General features: G+C 43.3%; 1 protein-coding gene across 1 annotated transcript in view; it reads left to right on the forward strand.

Moving 5' to 3' along the window:
• Positions 1–18,020, forward strand: part of LOC6042336 (DNA N6-methyl adenine demethylase) — a 211,754-nt gene that overhangs the window by 69,215 nt on the left and 124,519 nt on the right. Inside the window, exons 4-6 of the mRNA XM_038263793.1 lie at positions 1,637–1,711; positions 1,845–1,904; positions 6,422–6,496. Of these exons, the coding sequence (XP_038119721.1) occupies positions 1,637–1,711; positions 1,845–1,904; positions 6,422–6,496 (210 nt within the window). The remainder of the gene's footprint in view (positions 1–1,636; positions 1,712–1,844; positions 1,905–6,421; positions 6,497–18,020) is intronic.

Consider the following 18,020-nt stretch of genomic DNA (forward strand, 5'->3'; position numbering starts at 1 on the left):
GGGATACACTCACTTGTACTTACCTGAATTAACTGCATTCGATTTTTTCAGTAAGACTTCCTTACCTACAACTTGAAGTCCGTAATCGAGATGTCGATTTCTTAAAATAAAAGTCAAATCAAATTTTGAGTTGAAACCTCAACTCCAGCGAATTTGAAGTCCGTAATGGAAGTGTCTAGTAACAAAATTGACTTTGAAATTTCCCACCGTGTCTCCTTCCGATGGAAGCTGCAGTAATGCTCCTCCATGAAACCATAGACCCGGTGTTTGTTTTCGCTTTCGGAGTTTTTCCCGGGAAAAAAATGTGTGGCTACCCCCAGCAGAGAGTCGTGTGCCGTCGTCACCGGCTCGCGGTGAATGAACTTTGAACACACCGCACTGCCGTGCGCGTTAGCGAACCATGTTCCTGTGTATTCTTCCTTCTGGTCTTTTTTTTTTGTTGCCTACATTCTGGAGATGATGCTTGGTGGAGTAGCTTCATTGAATTGCCGAAAAAGCGGGGACTCTCGGGAAAGATGTGTCACGTCCCCCGGGTCGATGACATGCGACAAAGGGATGACTTTTAATGAAGTGTGTCCCACTTGGGCTCCCTCATTTTTGGCGAAAGTAATCGCGAGATTTTTTGAAGGCGCAGCAGATTCTGCTATTTTTTGGCGAAAGCATTCTTCAAAAGAAAATCAGCATCGTTGAAAGATTTTTTTTGTAAAGCAAAGTAAAGAAAGGTTCTGAAGCTGTAAACACTTGTGAGATGTGCTGTAAACAGCAGCGTACTTTTTGTTTGAAGTTCTCATGAAATTTCTCGAAAGCGAACTTGTCTGAAAAACGAGCCAAAACCTCAAGAAACTTCAAAAATCAGAGCGCATTAATCCAAACATCCGCTGCCCATAAATCTTCCATAAACCTCAGAAAATGTGCACACATCATATCCTGCCATGTGACAAATCCTTCGGCAACTTGCTGCTACTGGCTCGAATCCAATCACAAACTCTCCGAAGAGTGATGCAACAAAGTAAAGCAATAACCCGGGACCGGATCCGAGAACAACGCCGTAAAAGAAGAAACCCACCCGAAAATCACATCTGCTCGTGTGGTTTTTCATGCGCTCTCGAGAATGCATAAAGCCCAAAGCGAATGGCTCGAGAAACCCGAAAAAAAAATCATTCAAAATCATTAGCTCTGCCATCCTCCCCGCCTGCCTGCCGGGACCCGAAACCCGGTGAGAAAGGATCGACGACCCGCAACGGACGTGAACAGCTGTCCTGATTTATGGGCCCCGGTAAATGTGCGTGCACGTTGGGAGAGCACATTTGGCGCGAAACATTTGTCGGAAGCCGCTCTCCCGAGCAAACGGAACTGATGGCGACACCAAGCGGCCACTAGCGGTGAAACGATTCAAGCTTGCGTGAATTGTTTCAGCTTTGGATAACAATTCCATCGCTAGAAAAGCTCACAACTTACCGACCAACACAAATTTCATCAACTCAAAAGCTCTCCTCGTGGCTCTGTTTCCATTCTATCTCAACTTTTCACTCTTACTAGCGTAGACACAAACCACCTCAGGCTGGCGGCCTAGCGCCGCCCCATGGTACACTCAAAAACTAACAGCTTGCGTGCAATGTTTCATTTCCCATTGCAGATCTTGTACGGACCCGACGGGCAACTGTTGAAGCCGGAATCGCGACGAGGTCGCGGCAAGGGACGAACGTCGAAGGTGAGTTTGATTTTATAATTATTTTTTAACTTAAGTTTGTTTGTATTTTTTTTATCATAATTGTCTGTCATAAATTTAATGTATTAAACATTTTAAAAACATAAAATTATTCAAATTTTCTAACTCTTTACAGAAAAAGGATGCTGAAAACGGCAATGCAGCAGCAGGAGCTACCACTGATGCCAATGGAGCGGTAAGCAGAACACTTTGATTCTTTTTTGTAGATTTGTTGTTTGTTTGTAGAAGTAGATTGTAAATGTTTTAAAAGTAGAACCGTAATCTGGGGTGAATCGGGACTACAGTCTGAATAGGGACAGCAGTTTTTAGAGCACTTAAAGCTTTTAAATTTGAAAATGGATGTACACATTTTGTTGACCTGAGTCTGTTCTAACCGAAACCAAAAAGAAAAATCCAAATATTGTGCTCCAACATGGTTAAAACTGCTGTCCCAATTCGCCCCGTAAGTCCCGATTGACCCCAGTTTACGGAACTCAAATCAATTAGTAATTTTATAAAAAGTCCAACGTTTTTATCTTGAACTCTGAACAACTTTAGAGATTCTAAGTAAAGTCTATTATGAGCAATTCGAAATGCTGAAGAAGACTTACAGTTTTTTTCGAAACGTCGAAAAAAACATACTTGTTGTAGACTCATTTGAATAAGTTTTTTCGAAAATAAATTTCATAGTACAAACAGATTAACGAATTCTTTCCAACGTTTCCATCTTGAGCTCTGAACTTCATCAGGGTTTACAAGTACAATTTATTTTGAGTATTTTAAAATCCTGTAGGAAGAATTTTTTTCTGAAGTCATTTAGTCAAACATCCTTGAATCACCCCTTCACATCAAATTAGATCACGTAACACCATAATTCGCAAACCACTTGTTCAATCGTCTCTCGTTTCATTCAATTTCCGCCCGATCCCTGCAAACGATTGTGACTTTTACGCCTCAAACTTGGCACTAAAATTGATTTTACGCGCTCCAACCAATCGTTACAACTGGCCGTGCCCGCCAGATTCCTCGAAACGGACCCTTCCTCCTCCAAATTTAAAATGCAACGTATCGAAATTTGATTCATTTTTTCGCACACCCTGAACGTATTATGACTTCATAAAAAAAGAAACCTGTCCTGAAAGATGGTGGCCGGCCGTAAAAATCAGTCTAACATTCGAATGTCGGCGCCGCCGTCGGGATGCGACTGACGATGGTCGCAAATGTTTATGAAGCAATTTCCCGATTTCGACGACGGGGTAGGTTACGGTGACGTCGCTAAAAATAGCTTTTTGAATTTGGATTGAAGGGAGGGGGTCGTAAAACTTTACCCGCATGAGTGACAATTTCAAGGGGATGAATTGATTTAATTTGAGAGAGTAAATTAAATCTACAATAAACAACAGTTATTTTGCACTAATCTGTAATCTTTACAAAAAAGCTCTGAATATAATAATGGAAATTTTCGGAAAATCGCAAACATTTACAATTCTATAACATAAAATCTACTATTCTTACATCTATGATAGCGAGAGATTCGCTTGAATCGTTTTCAATTCAATGAATAACTCTTAACCTCGAGGCAAATCTTGACAGAATTGACTGGGTTGACAGAATTGACAGAATCACTTGTACTTACGTGATCCAAACTGCTTGCACTACTAACATGTACTTACCTAATTCAAACTGCATACAAATTCGACGTACTCACTGAAGACTACACTTACCAGTTGATTGAAGTCCGTAATTGAAAAGTGCTTTTCGGAATCTCGAATGTATTGAGATTTAAACTGCAGTTACTTTTAATTTGAAGTCCGCAATTGAGGTAGCTAAATCACTATTTTTATAACATGATGTTCATGATGTTTTCAAAGAATTTGATTGATTTACGTATTCATGAACCCGGCATTGTCTTCCTACATCGGCCATCTTGTTTGAAATCCGCGTCCAGTTTCCAGAATTGGCGTATTTCTGCTCCACGTGTCCATCCCAAAAACGACAGACCCAGCGCAAGAGTGACGTCCCTCCCTCCCCTTACAACAAAATTCCACAACGAAATTGCTTCACATGCATCAGAGGAGGCCACACAAAAACACGCACCGCGCGTCCCTCTTAAAATGGCGGAAGTTCCATCACGAGACCCCCCCCCTCCCCCTTCTATTCGCGCTGCCAGTCACAGAAGGCTTTGGAAAATCGAAAAAGCTCTCTCGAAAGCACACACACACACATTTTCCTTCCTCGCGGCACGTTGTGTTTTACGTTTTTATCGATTTTGCCTCCCCTCAACGCTGCCCCTCCCTTCCATCACGTGGCCTCCGCGAAAAGCTCTTTTCTTGCTCCTTGATAACGACGCGTCCGCGCTCGCAAACGAAGGGTGGGAGGGTGCACGGAGGGAAAATTTATCTCTTGAGATTGCAAATTTGCGCGCCGAGCGTTTCTTGCTTGTCGTATTTCGCGCATTTCTGGGGCGAGCTCGCGCTCGCTGCTATCGCCAATGGTTTATTGTAAATATTAAATCAAGATTAATTTATATGCTAAATAAATTTAATTTATCTCAAACTGCAGAACGGGGAGGGGGAGGTGAATTTGAGGAGAGTGAACGCGCCGAACGCAGACACACACAAATAACAAAAGAAGGGTTTGAATGTGCACTTTGGGGAGGAGGGAGAGAGATTGACGGGGTGGGAATGCGATAAACTTGGACTAAAAGGAAAATACAACATGAGATAAGCAAGATATTTTTGAATGGTGAACGATTTTAGGCCAAGATTTGCTGAGAGATGCAAAACGGTCAGTTTTTGAATACAATTTTTAATCATGAAATAGGATAAAATTTTAGAAAACCATGAAAACATTTTTATTAAAATTTTGAGATTTTGCTGTGATTTCTGGGATGTATTGTGTAAGGAATGTATAAAAAAAATACAATTTTCGATCGGTTTACTATTAATTTTTGAATAATCAATTGCAAAAATCTTCACATTTGTTAATCCTTCAAATGCTCTTAACTTGCACAATAAAAAGTTCTATTAAGAGAAAATGTAAATTTGTGCTCGAGGTCGTCAATAAAATTGTCTGCAGAATCGATACCCACTATCGGTTTTAGCAAATTTTGATGTTTGGAGCACTTTTGAGAAAAAAAACAGTTTCAGTAAATGATTTTTGTATTTTTTGGGAGAGTTGCTCAATCCTGTATTTTTCTTGAGTCTTTTTGTAACATCTTAGGCTATTTTCACAAAAAAATTGAACGAAAAAAAATCGTGGGCTCACCTTCAAATTTAACTTTTAAACTTCAAAATCAAAAATTTTCATAAAAGTGGAGTGTTTTTTTGTTTCAGTATCTTTTTCGGAAAGCCCGTCAAATTTCCTACAAGTTTGTCTTTGACCACTTTTTGATACGAAGCAATGGCTAAATTACTAAATACAAAAATATTTAAAACACTTACGCCCTTCTCAAAAGTCATTATCGAGTGAAACTGGCTCCATATACACAAAAATGGCTTATATAAGCGTAGGATAACATGTCTACAAAGTTTCATTTTTTCGTAGTTCCGGTTCAGATTGCTACAACTTTGCCCAACACCAAATCAATAAAAAAAAATCCCTGAAAAATTACAGATTTTTTAATATATACGTACCATTTTTGTATGAACAACAGCCAAAATTGTATTGAGATTTGTATGGGTGGACCAATAACACGAAATGGCTTCTTTGATGATAACGAAGGCTCCCACAAAGGTTGAGCAGAATAAAAAAAAATACAAAAAAATAAAAACGGTAAAAATTTGCCGATTTTGTAGAAAATTGATCATTATTGCTATATAAACGGCATTTCACTAAAAATACTTATTTAGGAATATTTGGGCCAAATGAATGTCGTTATCTCCAACACATTAAACCTTCCTCAAACAATTTTTCAGTATTTTTAACATATCTCGGGTGAGTTTTCAAAAAGCCGTAAGAGCCACTGTGACCTCTGACACTAATTTTCGTTTTTCTCGAAAATGAAACAAAATTTCATTTATTTCAAGTATATGGGGCACTTGAAGGACGTGTAGATGAACAATCTCGAGCATTTTTGATATTGGTTTTTCGTAAGTAGGTCGAATACCGATGCAAAAAAAACTTCGTTTACCAATGGCTCTTACGGCTTTTTGAAAACTAATCCGAGATATATTCTTCTTCTGTTACACGGAGAAAAAATAGTTCCCAAAACCGTGAACAAGCGTTCATGAAAATGGGAACCACGAACAAAGTGTTCAAATCCCATGGTCCGTTTTTGGAAATCGTACCATGGGATATGAACACTTTGTTCGTGGTTCCCATTTTCATGAACGCTTGTTCACGATTTTGGGAACTCTTTTTTCTCCGTGTAGGGTCATTAAATCCATTGGATTTTTCCGGGTAGAGTGAATTGAAAAAAACGATTTCAGGAATATTTGGGGTAAACTTAGCAGATTAAACCTATTATTTTTTTTGTACATTTATCTGTAGTTTTTCATGTCAAAATTATATTTTCTGACATAAATATTCATAGAGTACAGTCTAACTCCAGAAATCCCTTTCCCAGTAATCCCCCTTAGACACCTCGTAGTCATAGCTGGTGTGTGAGTTGTGCAACAAGTAGATCTTTCTTAGAAATCAACCTTCGCAGTCGAAAAAATCAATCCCACCTTCAAAACCCCTTTCTTCACTTTTTCTTCTCCCAAAATCTAGGTCGTGACGTACGACGCCAACGGGAACCCGATCCGGGACGGAAAGCGTGGCCGCGGACGAGGACGCGGTGGCGGGGTAAGGAAACTCTCTTCTTCTCACTAATATCAATATCTGTTTTCTGCCGTTGTTCGGTACCTGCCTCCATTCTTGAACCTCTACGTTGGAGACGGTCATTGTAGGCGACCCGTAAAGACGGGGGCCGCCGGCCCCCGAAGGGAATTGAAAACTTCTCAATCGCGCCTAGACCCCACGACTTCGAGGGTTACGGCCGGCGTTTTATATGTTTACGCTACGACGACGACGGTGTAGACTGGATCTGCCTCAACAATAACTTTTTCCCAGCCCAACCCGTCGGCGGCTGCTAGGAGAAGTCCCATCCCATTCTTCGAACCGCCGTCAAAACACATGATCAACGAAGAACCCATTCCGGGCGCGCCTCGCGCCCGTCCGTAAAGAAGTCGACGGTAGAACCCAATGTCAACCCTGCGTCTATCGTCTGTCTGCGGGGGATTCCCCGAGACTTGCCAGACTTGCCGGCATCATCGGCTCTGTTGTCATCCAGCCTGAACAGAGCGTCTGGGAGAAAGTCTGGGAAAAAGTATCGGAATTAAAGTCAAACCACAGACGTCGTCGTCTTCCCCGACTCCCCGCACCTCCCGGGGTAGGGAAAATTCTTTCCAACTCTGCCCGAGCAAAAACACATAAAAACCGTATCTGCCCGTAAAATGCTACACTCTCTTCTCGGCATCAGTTAGCATCATTACGATGAGCTGAGTGGCGAAGGATACCGAAGGCAGCCTCTTCCCCGTAACGACTTTGTCGTCCTTTCTTTTTTTTTGTTGCGACGACACCCGAGAAAGGTCGTCAGACTGCCAATGATACCGCTTCCTTCTCCACCACCGGGTTCTTTTTCTAGGAGTTAAGGTGGGTGTGTGTTTGTGATGACGATATGATAGGATTGCTGGTCCTACGATACTTCCGGAAACGTCTGCCGGCTTTTGCCTGGCTCCGTCTGATGTCGTGTTTTTCTTGCTGTGGAAGACGAGCAGCTTAAGGATATCGTTCTACGCTCCACTTCACCGAGCAGTGAGGGTCGGTCGAGAAGTTCACTCGTTTATGGGTATGAATTTTTTAAACCCTTTCCAGGAAGGAAGAGGGGATTGTAGCTTTCTTTCGAGATCAATTCTTCAATTGGTTTGGCATTCATCGATACTAGCAAACTTTCGCTCATAAATTGTGATGAAAGTGAAACTGTAGAATCTTTAATCGCAGTTGAAGACCTATTGAATCGTTTGAAATCATCCGACCCGTTCAAGATTCAACAAAAGTGAATCATAACAAACTCGTACCTGCCCTGATGTTTCGGTGCCTCATACTTTCTGTCCAAAATGAGTTGTCCTTCTGGCCTTTTGGAAACTCGCGGTAGGTGGCTCTTAAGCGTCCTAAACATTCTAAGCACGTTCTGATAAAGGTAAGCAACTGTCAAACGTTCCTGTGTTTGACAGCTACCGCTTACCTTATCTCTAACGTTGAATGCATTGTTCCGTTGACCACGCATAAAGTAATACTGCTGAAGGTAAGCAAATGTCAAATGGTTTGGAGAAGCCGGCGAACCTTCAGAACATCAATAAATGACGTTTTCAATTTCGTAACAGATGTTTGCCGTAAAGCCGACGGGATTTCTCGCGTTGAGAGACTCATTTTTCGGACTCTTAAGAGACTCCACCATCGGGAGCGCATCTACCAGACGTCCCACGGCAGTCGGCAGACGATACAACTTCCTCATTCTTTGGCGTGCCAACACCCGACCGTCGTCATCATTCCAGAACGACGCTGGGAGCACCTCTCCAGCCCTCCCCCGAACCTCCCAAAAGATATCAAATATCGCTTTATATCCACTTCTCACTCATGCCGTGTGTATGTTTATAAGCACGGGCGCGCGCGTGTAGATTCGGGGGAACTCCCCAAACCCGAGGCAGTCCCCAAAAATGCTGGCACGTGAGCAAGCAAGAGACCTCAGCGTGCGGTTCTTCCCGACGACGACGACGACGACGGTTCTTCGCGTGTGAACCACGCAGAGCCGTTGAAGGGAATTGATTCATATGACGCCTCCGCGCCAGGAGACTCTGCGGCAGCAGGTCTGGGTTTGCCGCCGCAACAAGATCTTCAACGAGAGATGAGATGATGATACTCACATGACGCGGTGTTGCCTTGCTGGCTGTGTGTTTTGTATACAATGTTGCTGCCGGTTGGTCTCTCCCTTTGGGGGGCGCTGCCGGTTGTGTGGACGGATGAGTAACGACGACGCATAAAAACTCACGGGAGCCGCCGCGGTGCTTCTTCTTATTTTACGTTCTCAAGAGGAACACACCCGCACCCTCCCGGTGGCGTGAGGAGGGGGGGGGGCGCAAACTTTTTTGTGAATGAATTTCGTTTGGATCTTAACTCGGCGGAGGTGGCGCTACCATCGGGGAAGAAGGGTTTTACGTTGAGCACTCTTCAACCGACGTCAACCGGCTACGACACAGATGGTTGTAGTAGGTTCGGGTTGCCGATGGCTTGTTATTTCCGCGCGGTAAGGTGTTGCCGTAACACGTGCCGCCAACAGGTGGCAGCGTCGTGGTGGATTGACTCTTGAGCTGCTTTGCCGGTTTGCACAGGGGCCTGTTGTACTTGGCTTTGAATTTCACACTAAGCCACGGCGAATAGGGCACCACAGCTGATGTGAATCGATGGTGGGTAGAATTTTGGGTTACAACTTCGGTGTTTTTCACAGCATGAACTGTTGATTCTGCTAAATTTTAATCTAACGACACCTATAAAACGTAAACAAAGGAAACTGGCGTTTGACGAGGGGTGCAACACTACCACTTTTTTTTATCTATATTTGACAATCTGGCAAGATTCTGAACTACGTAAACTAATTTGAACGCGTTCAAATTGTGAGTGTCGATCAAACTTTGTTGGAACAAAAACCAAATTAGCAAATGTAAACAAATCCAAGTGACGTTTGACGAGGGACTATCCACTAAGAGTGTATTTTTCAAAGGGTGCGTCACTACTTATTTTCATCAACACTTTTTGACAGCTCAACTCAATTGACAACCTTCCCCCTAGAACGGCGGATTCCGTAATTGGATTACAGCCCGAAAGCGGCTAATTAAATAACCACCAAACCTGCAAACACGTAGCCAGCCAGCCCAAAACTAGCCAACAACTTGTTGGCACGCGGATTCCCTCGGCGTGACCAACTCCCGTTTCCGCTGCAGTGGCCTGACATTCACCTAATTGACTGTAACCAGAGCGGTGTATAATTCCGGGGTTGCTCCGTCAGGAACCGGAATAATCATCCCACCCGCTCTCGCTGTCTATTGTAACTTTGCATTTTTTGTCCGCTCCAGAACTTGGTTCTTGGGCGAACAAAAAATTCTCAACGAAAAACTTTTCCGTTTGCTCGGGCACCAGCTCCTCTCCAGTGCCGCTCATTGGCCGACTGAAACAATAGTGGTCCTCCGTGTAGTCCAAATTGGACTGCGGAGAGGAGTAAAAATCCCGCAAGTACATAAGTAAACCCCGGACCCAGGTCCGTTGCCGCACCTCATCCACTTTCCAGATGATAATGAAAATGAAACCGGAAAAGTCATACACTTTTTCTCCCCTTCAGCTGCTTTTGCAACCATCAAGCAAAAGAATTCCGGACGAGGCAACAGTTTTCCGTCATTGCCGGTACCAAGTTCCGTCGACTCCGTCTCCGTCCGGAATTAAACGAAAGGAAAAGTCCTTCCCACCGTCGGCGATGACGACGACGTTCCTTTTCCCGGTTTGTACAAGTACTTCCGTGCGCAGCATGGTGAGACACCCCCCGATAGAAAGTGAAACGCTACCCTGCGGAACTCCGAGTCTACGGCAGAACATAACCAAATGACACAGTAACCTGGGAGTTTTTCTCGGCGCGCCGCGCCGCCGCCGGAATCTTCAAAATGGTGGCGCACGAAAAATTTCTCACAGCCTACTTACTGGCAAGAAGACTCGAAGTCGTGCAAAGTAGGTGGATTCATGTGGGAATGACTGTGCGGGCCGTAGTAAAAGTACCGTTCGTTCTAAATAACTTGCGGGCTAGGAAAAAAACCTGTTCCGACGGCGTTTGTCGTTGCAGCTGCACCGCTTGGAAAGTGCATTGGCATTGCCGCTGAGATGAAATCTCTCCGAGACGGTCTTAGTCACGCGAAATTTGAAACCCCTCGTTGCGAAGGTCTTTGGGGTGGAACACCGGCGCACCGGGAGTCACGGTGGTGGCGTTTTGAGGTTAGGAAATGATCTTTTTCGGAGGGATGTCAAGGTTACAGGTGCAACAGAAATGCAATCCTGAAGTCCTGAGTCCTGAAAAATTAGACACTTCTTACAAAAATAGTCTTCAGGGGCGTTTAGAAATGGATAACTTTGAGAGGGCGTTTACAGAGTAAAATTCAAGAATATGGTGTTTGGAAATTTCAAATAAGATAAACATTCTACATGATCAGTTTTCCTAAAATAATGCGTTTTCATCACCGAGGGCGCTTAGGCTTAAAAATAACAGCAAAATTTAAGTTGAGGGCGTCTGCAAGGGCGCTTAAAAGATAAAAAAAAACTGCTCGAATGGAAATGCTCCATTAGACCTTATCTTTTTTTTCGAAGGTCACTGGTTTTTTTTTTTTACTTTTTATATGAGGGCGTTTCGGAAAATTTCAAAGATTTTTTTACGATTGCTACACAATCTTTTTTTAAGGCACCATCCACAAATGACATAGCATTTAAGAGAGGAGGCAACGGGTATTCAGGGGTTTGGGATGATCCATGTAAAATGACATGATGATAAAATATGTAGCATAAGAAAAAAATGCTACAAGGAGGAGGGGCGTCGAAATCCTAAAAAAACTATGTCATTTGTGGATGGTGCCCAAGGGCGCTAATAAGTTTTTCTTAAGTTGAACTAGTTGAAGTTTTTTTAAGGGCGTTTCACAAAACACAAACCTTCTTTGAGAGCGCTTAAAGATTTTTCTCGAAACTGACGTTTCGCAACACAAACCGCCAGGCCCGTAGCCAGGGGGGCGCTTATAATGACAAACATTTTTTTAAGGGCACTGAACATTTTGGTATAAGGGCGGTTAGTTTCAAACATATAAACCTTTCTTAAGGGTGCTAAAATGTTTTTCTCAAGGGCGTTTCCCAAAACACAAACCATCTTTGAGAGCGCTTAGAAATCTTTTTTAAGAAGGGCGTTTCGGAACCCACAAGCTTAACATTTTTTCTTGAGGGCGCTTTAATACAAAATTTCTTTAAGGGTGCTAACCCAAATTTTTGGACCAAGTTTCCCAATGCACAAATCTATTTTAGGGGCGCTGAAAATATGTTCTTGAGGCTTCTTCAAAGGCGCCTAATTATTATTCTTGAGGGCGTTTTCCAAGACACAAACCACTCTTAAAACTAAACAAGAAAGATGTTCTTTCGAAGTTTTTCAACCTTTATTTCAGTGCATCTTTTAAAAATCAATCTTCTCAAGATTCCAAGTGCACCCCCGACTAGAGAAACCCAAACTGTGGGCGTTCGCAGCTCGGGAGGATGAGCTTTGGGAGGGCGGCGGCCAGAAACCCCCTAGCAAAGACGATGAAAATCTTCCGATAAGTGCAGCGCACGATGCAGCTATTGGGGATTGCATCGGCACCAGATTCAATGAGACGCAGAGGAGGGACCAGGGGTTGGAAAACAATTTAAATTGCAAATTTTCCCTACTTTCTTGTGAGTATGTGATTGGGATACGGGTTATCTGCTAGGAAAATAAAGAAAAATAAGCAAAAAAAAAGGCAGCTTGCAAGGTGATTTGTGGCGTTGAAGATATGGGGGGGGGGTGTTTGCTTGCGAACAGAGGAGATTCATTCGTCGGATTAGCCTAGCTCGGGAATGTGGTTTATGGATTTTTGGCACGCGAGCTTAATTGGGAAGCCAGGGAAGTGTTGGCTTTGGATTCGCTAATTAATGTGGGGAAATGCGGTTCAACGAGGTGATTTGCATACTTTTTTTGTGCTGTTTTAAGTCACTCCATTAAAATTGATAACAGAATGAGTCCGTAGACGTTCAACACCGTGAACAAAAATTCCAGCCTCAACTCTATCACCTTTAAAAGTCCCAATTTACGACCATCCCAGTCCAGTCAACCGTATCGAACGGCAGTCCCATTTCCAGCAACAGCCGGTTACCTCTCCCTCTCGTTCAAGGTTGATTCCATATGTACACCGGTATCGGTTCGTCGCGCCAGACAGGCCTAATTTAAACATATAGTAAATATTTTAAATTGTGCACTTCCCCAAACTCCGCGAGAGCTGGCCGGCCACAGATATGTGGCGTGGCCCATATATCGGGCCCCGTCCAGACATGTACGCGCGCGTAGTACAATCGGATGCACATTTTTTGCCCCGCGCGGCAATCCGTCGAAACTCTCGCTTTCGAATCCCCAATTCCTGCGAGCAATGCATATTGCATAACCTGATGCATCGCCGCCGTTACGCACCGAGGGTCCCCGATATGGTCCCCAGAGGGGATGCGAGCGGGTGGTGGCGTTCTGCCCTGCATTTAATTCATTTTCATTCACAACTAACCAATGCGCGTACTCATCGACGGACTCCACACGTATGGCACATATATTCACGGGAATACACAAACTCCAGCAGGGGGTACCGAGGGGGCGGTCACCCATCGATTCAGAACCGGTGGTGTGTGTGATCGAAATAATTTCGCGCGCGACCACACACTGTATTGGCCTGGTCGGGAGTTCCGGGCTGACCAACCCCATCCCATGCTGTCCATCAGAGGGTGCACATTTGAAATGCAACTCGGAGGACCGCGGGAGCATTTGACTGTGATGTCTCGTCAATAATTTGATACATTTGAGTAATATACAGTAACTAAAATCTGTCAGGCGTTACGCTTCGAATTTCGCCGATATCCTTAAAACAAAACAAAATTATTAAAATCCTTATCAAACAGCTTGTAGATTGCAACACGATGAACGAATTTCTTAGCAAATGTTTCAAAACTATTGAACTTTTTTAGAGAAATCGGCGAGACAAAAAGCGTAACGCACCAACAATCGGATTTTTGTAAAGTAATCGTAACGCAACTTATCAACACAAAAATCTGATTGATTGATCTAATGTTTTGATGGTTTGACAATCCAGATTACAGATCATTCACGAAATCATGAACTCATGACTAATTGAAACTTTCATGATTTCATCAACAAAAGTTCATGATTTTACAATTGGCAACAATTCCTCTCAATTTCCCACTTATTTCCCCCAATTGACTCCACTCAATTGCACCGGAATGCGCAACAATTATGACGCTCTTCCTCTCCGCTGATGGCAACACTGCTCGTGACCGGACAGAACTTCATTCAGTTTCAGCCCCGAAATCGATCATCACGAGCTGTTGCGCGCACCAACTCTCCTCCCCCGTCAACCCCTAAAATTATCGGTTCTGGCCACCACAGCAAAAAAAAACGTGATGCACGCGTTATATAATTTCATTGGATATTTTATTTATGTTTTGACTGCGTACGTGCGAATTTGGTGGGCGCGGAACGTGGGATGCGTTCCGCATGAGTTGCAGTTGCAGTCAGAGTGTTTTGAACTGACCGCCCCTCCTCCTCCGCCCATGTTGAACTGGATCGTGCTTGATTTGAGTGGGCAATGTGTATTTCCTGACTGAGTTGAAAAAATAGAAGATTTTTGGGACAAAATGAACATTTAACGGGGAGGCGCTACATTTTGGTTTCGTAGATTTCTCAAAATCACTTCACTTTTTTATGCAATCTGTGAATCAAAACTAATATACTGTTTGAAAATAATCAAAAAATGTTTTGACAGATTCAAGAAATCGGAGAAAACCAACGAGTAACGCTTAAAACGTTTTATACTGTTATTCAGAGGAATATCTTTTCACGTGAAGGCGTTACGTTTTTTAATTTGTAGGTTTTTCCTGGAACGACGCTGCATTTTTGCAACTTTTATAAAGCAATTTGTATTTGTAGGTCTGGTGCAGATCTACAAATTGCATTCAAAAGCTTGCAAAAATGTTTTATGGTTTCAAAAAAATCGACGCAACAGAAATCGTAACGCCTCCGCATAAAAAGAGGTTACCCTGTAAAATGCGTAAGGTCAGATGACGCCAATAGTTCTTCTTGACAATATTTAATCATTTGTAGTGTTTCAATGAGTTACAAAGCAAAGAAACTTCATAAACATCAAAAAGGCCAGGCCTACTGCCTAATGTTTACCACAAAAATGATTCGTTGAGTTGAATTGAGTTGGAGGACGAATGTTCAAAAAGCATCCATTTCGGCTTGATTTTTCTCGCTGGATACAGTACCCGGTCCCCAGACGGAAAAGGGGGGCGCCTGGCAGACGTTTTGTCTTGGGCGCTGCACTTAGCTGCGCAAGACGTCTGGCAGATTTCCCCCCCGACTGGCCCAAGAATGTTGCCAGAATTCTGGCGAATATGCAACAAACCGGTCGTGCACGGTTCAACCGATTGAACCGATTGGTTTTTGTGCCAGACAGCTGTGAGTTATCCCGCCAGATTTTCGCCAGATTCGTCGGGCGTCACGCAAAACCTGGCTAAAAGAAATGTGCCAAGTGTGTCTGAACTGCACGACAAACGTCCGCCTGCGCCAGACACTCAAATTTATCAGATTTTTTTCCGACCGGGTCGGAAATGGCGGACACAATTCTGGCGTTCGTCTGGGGGCTTGCGCCAGCCATCTGGCAGAATTTCCCCCAGATTTACCCCAGATTTCTGCCATGATTTCTGGCGAATATGACACAAACCGGTCGTGCACGGTTCAACCGATTGAACCGGTTGATTTTTGTGCCAGACAGCTGGCAGAACTTTCGCCCGATTTTCGCCAGATTCATCTGGCGTTACGCAAAACTTGTCTAGGATAAGTGTGCCAAGTGTGTCTGAACTGCACGACAAACGTCCGCCAGCGCCAGACACTCAAATTTACCAGATTATTTTCCGAGGAAGAAGCATGGAGTTGTCAAAACAGAGTCACAACTTGCAGGTGTGTCCACGTGTCAAACAAGATTGCTTTCAAAATGAACGATTTTGACAGTCAGTGGATTTGAACTCGAGCTTTAAATTGCATCCCAACCCAGAAAAGGACGCAAATTGCAAAAATCAACATCCTCACGATTAAAACTGAAAAAAAAACAAACTGCAGCCAAGGCGTTTTTCCCACACACCACAAACCGGTAGACCTTCGCGCCGTTGGACATGTCCCCACCACCGGTAGCATAAACAGTTCAACTCTACCTCATTCTCATTAGTATGCTGCCTGTCCTCCCCCATTGCATCCCCCCCCCCCCCATCTTGTCTCAACACGTCTCTGTCAACGATGCTGAGATTACAGCCGGAGTGATGTCGCACGCTGGACACATAATTGTATGGTACTTAAAATAAATACCATCATCAGCTTGATCCTCACCCGATATATGATAAATAGCAACACTCGGTTGTAACGCGCTGTGTGTGTGTGTGTGTGTTTGTATTTGTGCACAAACATCCCTCCCCGAGCGGATTCAACTGTCGTGAAACGAAAGGGAAATTCGTTCATTATCGCAGCTGACCCAGATTCTCCAGCACTATGTGCTGAACTCCCTGAACATGGGTTCAGACCACGGCCACCACGTGGTAGACACAGAACAAACGCTCCGAAACGTCAACATTTACGTGTGTGTGCGAGCGAGTTCTCATTTTTCCCACCGCCGGGTTATTGCATTGTTTGGCTTGACCACAGACCTCCCCGAAAAATTCCGTCTGGCCCCATCTCGTGTGTCCAAACGAAGCTATTTATTTTTATATGTATGTATATTGCACAAATAAAAATAAATAAATACGGCCACGTCCAGTTGGGGCTAGCCGGGAGTGGCCCACTTTCCGTGTCTGAGTGCGCGACAATTAACCGGGTTCTGAAGTCGAGACTTGGTGGGACATAACCTCACCCGTTAAACGGTAACGAATCTGCTCCAATCAGCTAATCCGGATTAAGTTTGCTCGTCGTCGCAATAAAGTTCAACTCCTGAGCAGCTCCGGGCGCTTCGTGAAACCCGCAAAGGTCTGCCAAACGACGACGCTCATCGCAAAACCTGCTCCACCAAACTGGTTCATGTGAGTTGATTGGGGTGTTCGTAAAAAAAACAACTCGCAATAAACGCGCTGCATCTTCCAGACAAAGACGAGAATCCGTCGTCGACGAGCTTCTCCAGCAGCTCGACTGCAGGTCGTCGTCGGCAGCAAACGGGGCAGGAAACTTTCTCTTTCATTTGCTGTTGCACTTTTCTGCAATCTGGTGGGCGAATTGCCATGCTTGTTGCTACCCCTTGCCGCTGCGACCGCCACCGGTACGGAACGGGTTTGTTACGGAATCTCGTGACAGGACAAACGACGACGACGACGTTCTCTGGTGTGCTTTTTCCCACGCTGGCTCGGCTGAAGCAAAAAAGCTATCAGAAATGCTATATGTATGCGCATTTGTAGTAAACTAAACAGATTTTTTTTTCTCCGTGTTACTTCTTCTACACCGGGTTGACAGCTGCATCTGAGCAATTCTCTACAAAACCGGCCGATTTCGACCATTTTTATTTTTTGTATTTTTTGATTTGGCTCAAACTTTGTGGGGGCCTTCCCTATGACCAAAGAAGCCATTTTGCATCATTAGTTTGTCCATATAAATTTCCATACAAATTTGGCAGCTGTTCATACAAAAATGGTACGTATATATTCGAAAATCTGTAACTTTTGAAGGAATTTTTTGATCAATTTGGTGTCTTCGACAAAGTTGTAGGTATTGTTAAGGACTATTTAGAAAAAAATAGGTACACGGAAAAAAAAAATTCCAGATTTTTTTATTAACTTTTTTTTCACAAAAACTCAAATTCCCAAAATACGTATTTTTTGATTTTCGAGATTTTTGATATGTTTTAGGGACAAAATCCGCAACTTTTGAGCTATAGAGAAACATGGTCAAAATCTGCCGCCGAGTTATGATTTTTGAAAAACTGGTGATTTTTGGAAAAATCGAAATTTCATACATAAAATTTTTGACCTCATTTTTATGCAAAATTGAATTTGCAATCGAAAATTACTTTACAGATTTTTCGATAAAGGGCTCCGTTTTCAAGATATAGCCACCGAAAGTTTGATTTCAGCGAAATATTTGCAGTTTTCAATTTTAAAAATAGTGACCATGAGTAACCATTTCTAAAAATATTTTTTGAACAGTTCAGAAAATTTGCTATAAAATTGTCTAAGAGACATTGAAGATTGGACCTCTGGTTGCTGAGATACAGCGGCTTAAAGAAGAAACACGAAAATTTAAGTTTTCTAAGTCTCACCCAAACAGCCCACCATTTTCTAATGACGATATCTCAGCAATTAATGGTCCGATTTTCAATGTTAATACATGAAACATTCGTGAAATTTTCCGATCTTTTCGAAAAAAATATTTTGAAAAAAATTAAATCAAGACTAACATTCTAAAAGGGCCAAACATTGAATATTATGT

The sequence above is a fragment of the Culex quinquefasciatus genome, chromosome 3 (assembly GCF_015732765.1).
Source record: "Culex quinquefasciatus strain JHB chromosome 3, VPISU_Cqui_1.0_pri_paternal, whole genome shotgun sequence".
Taxonomy (NCBI): Eukaryota; Metazoa; Arthropoda; class Insecta; order Diptera; family Culicidae; genus Culex; species Culex quinquefasciatus.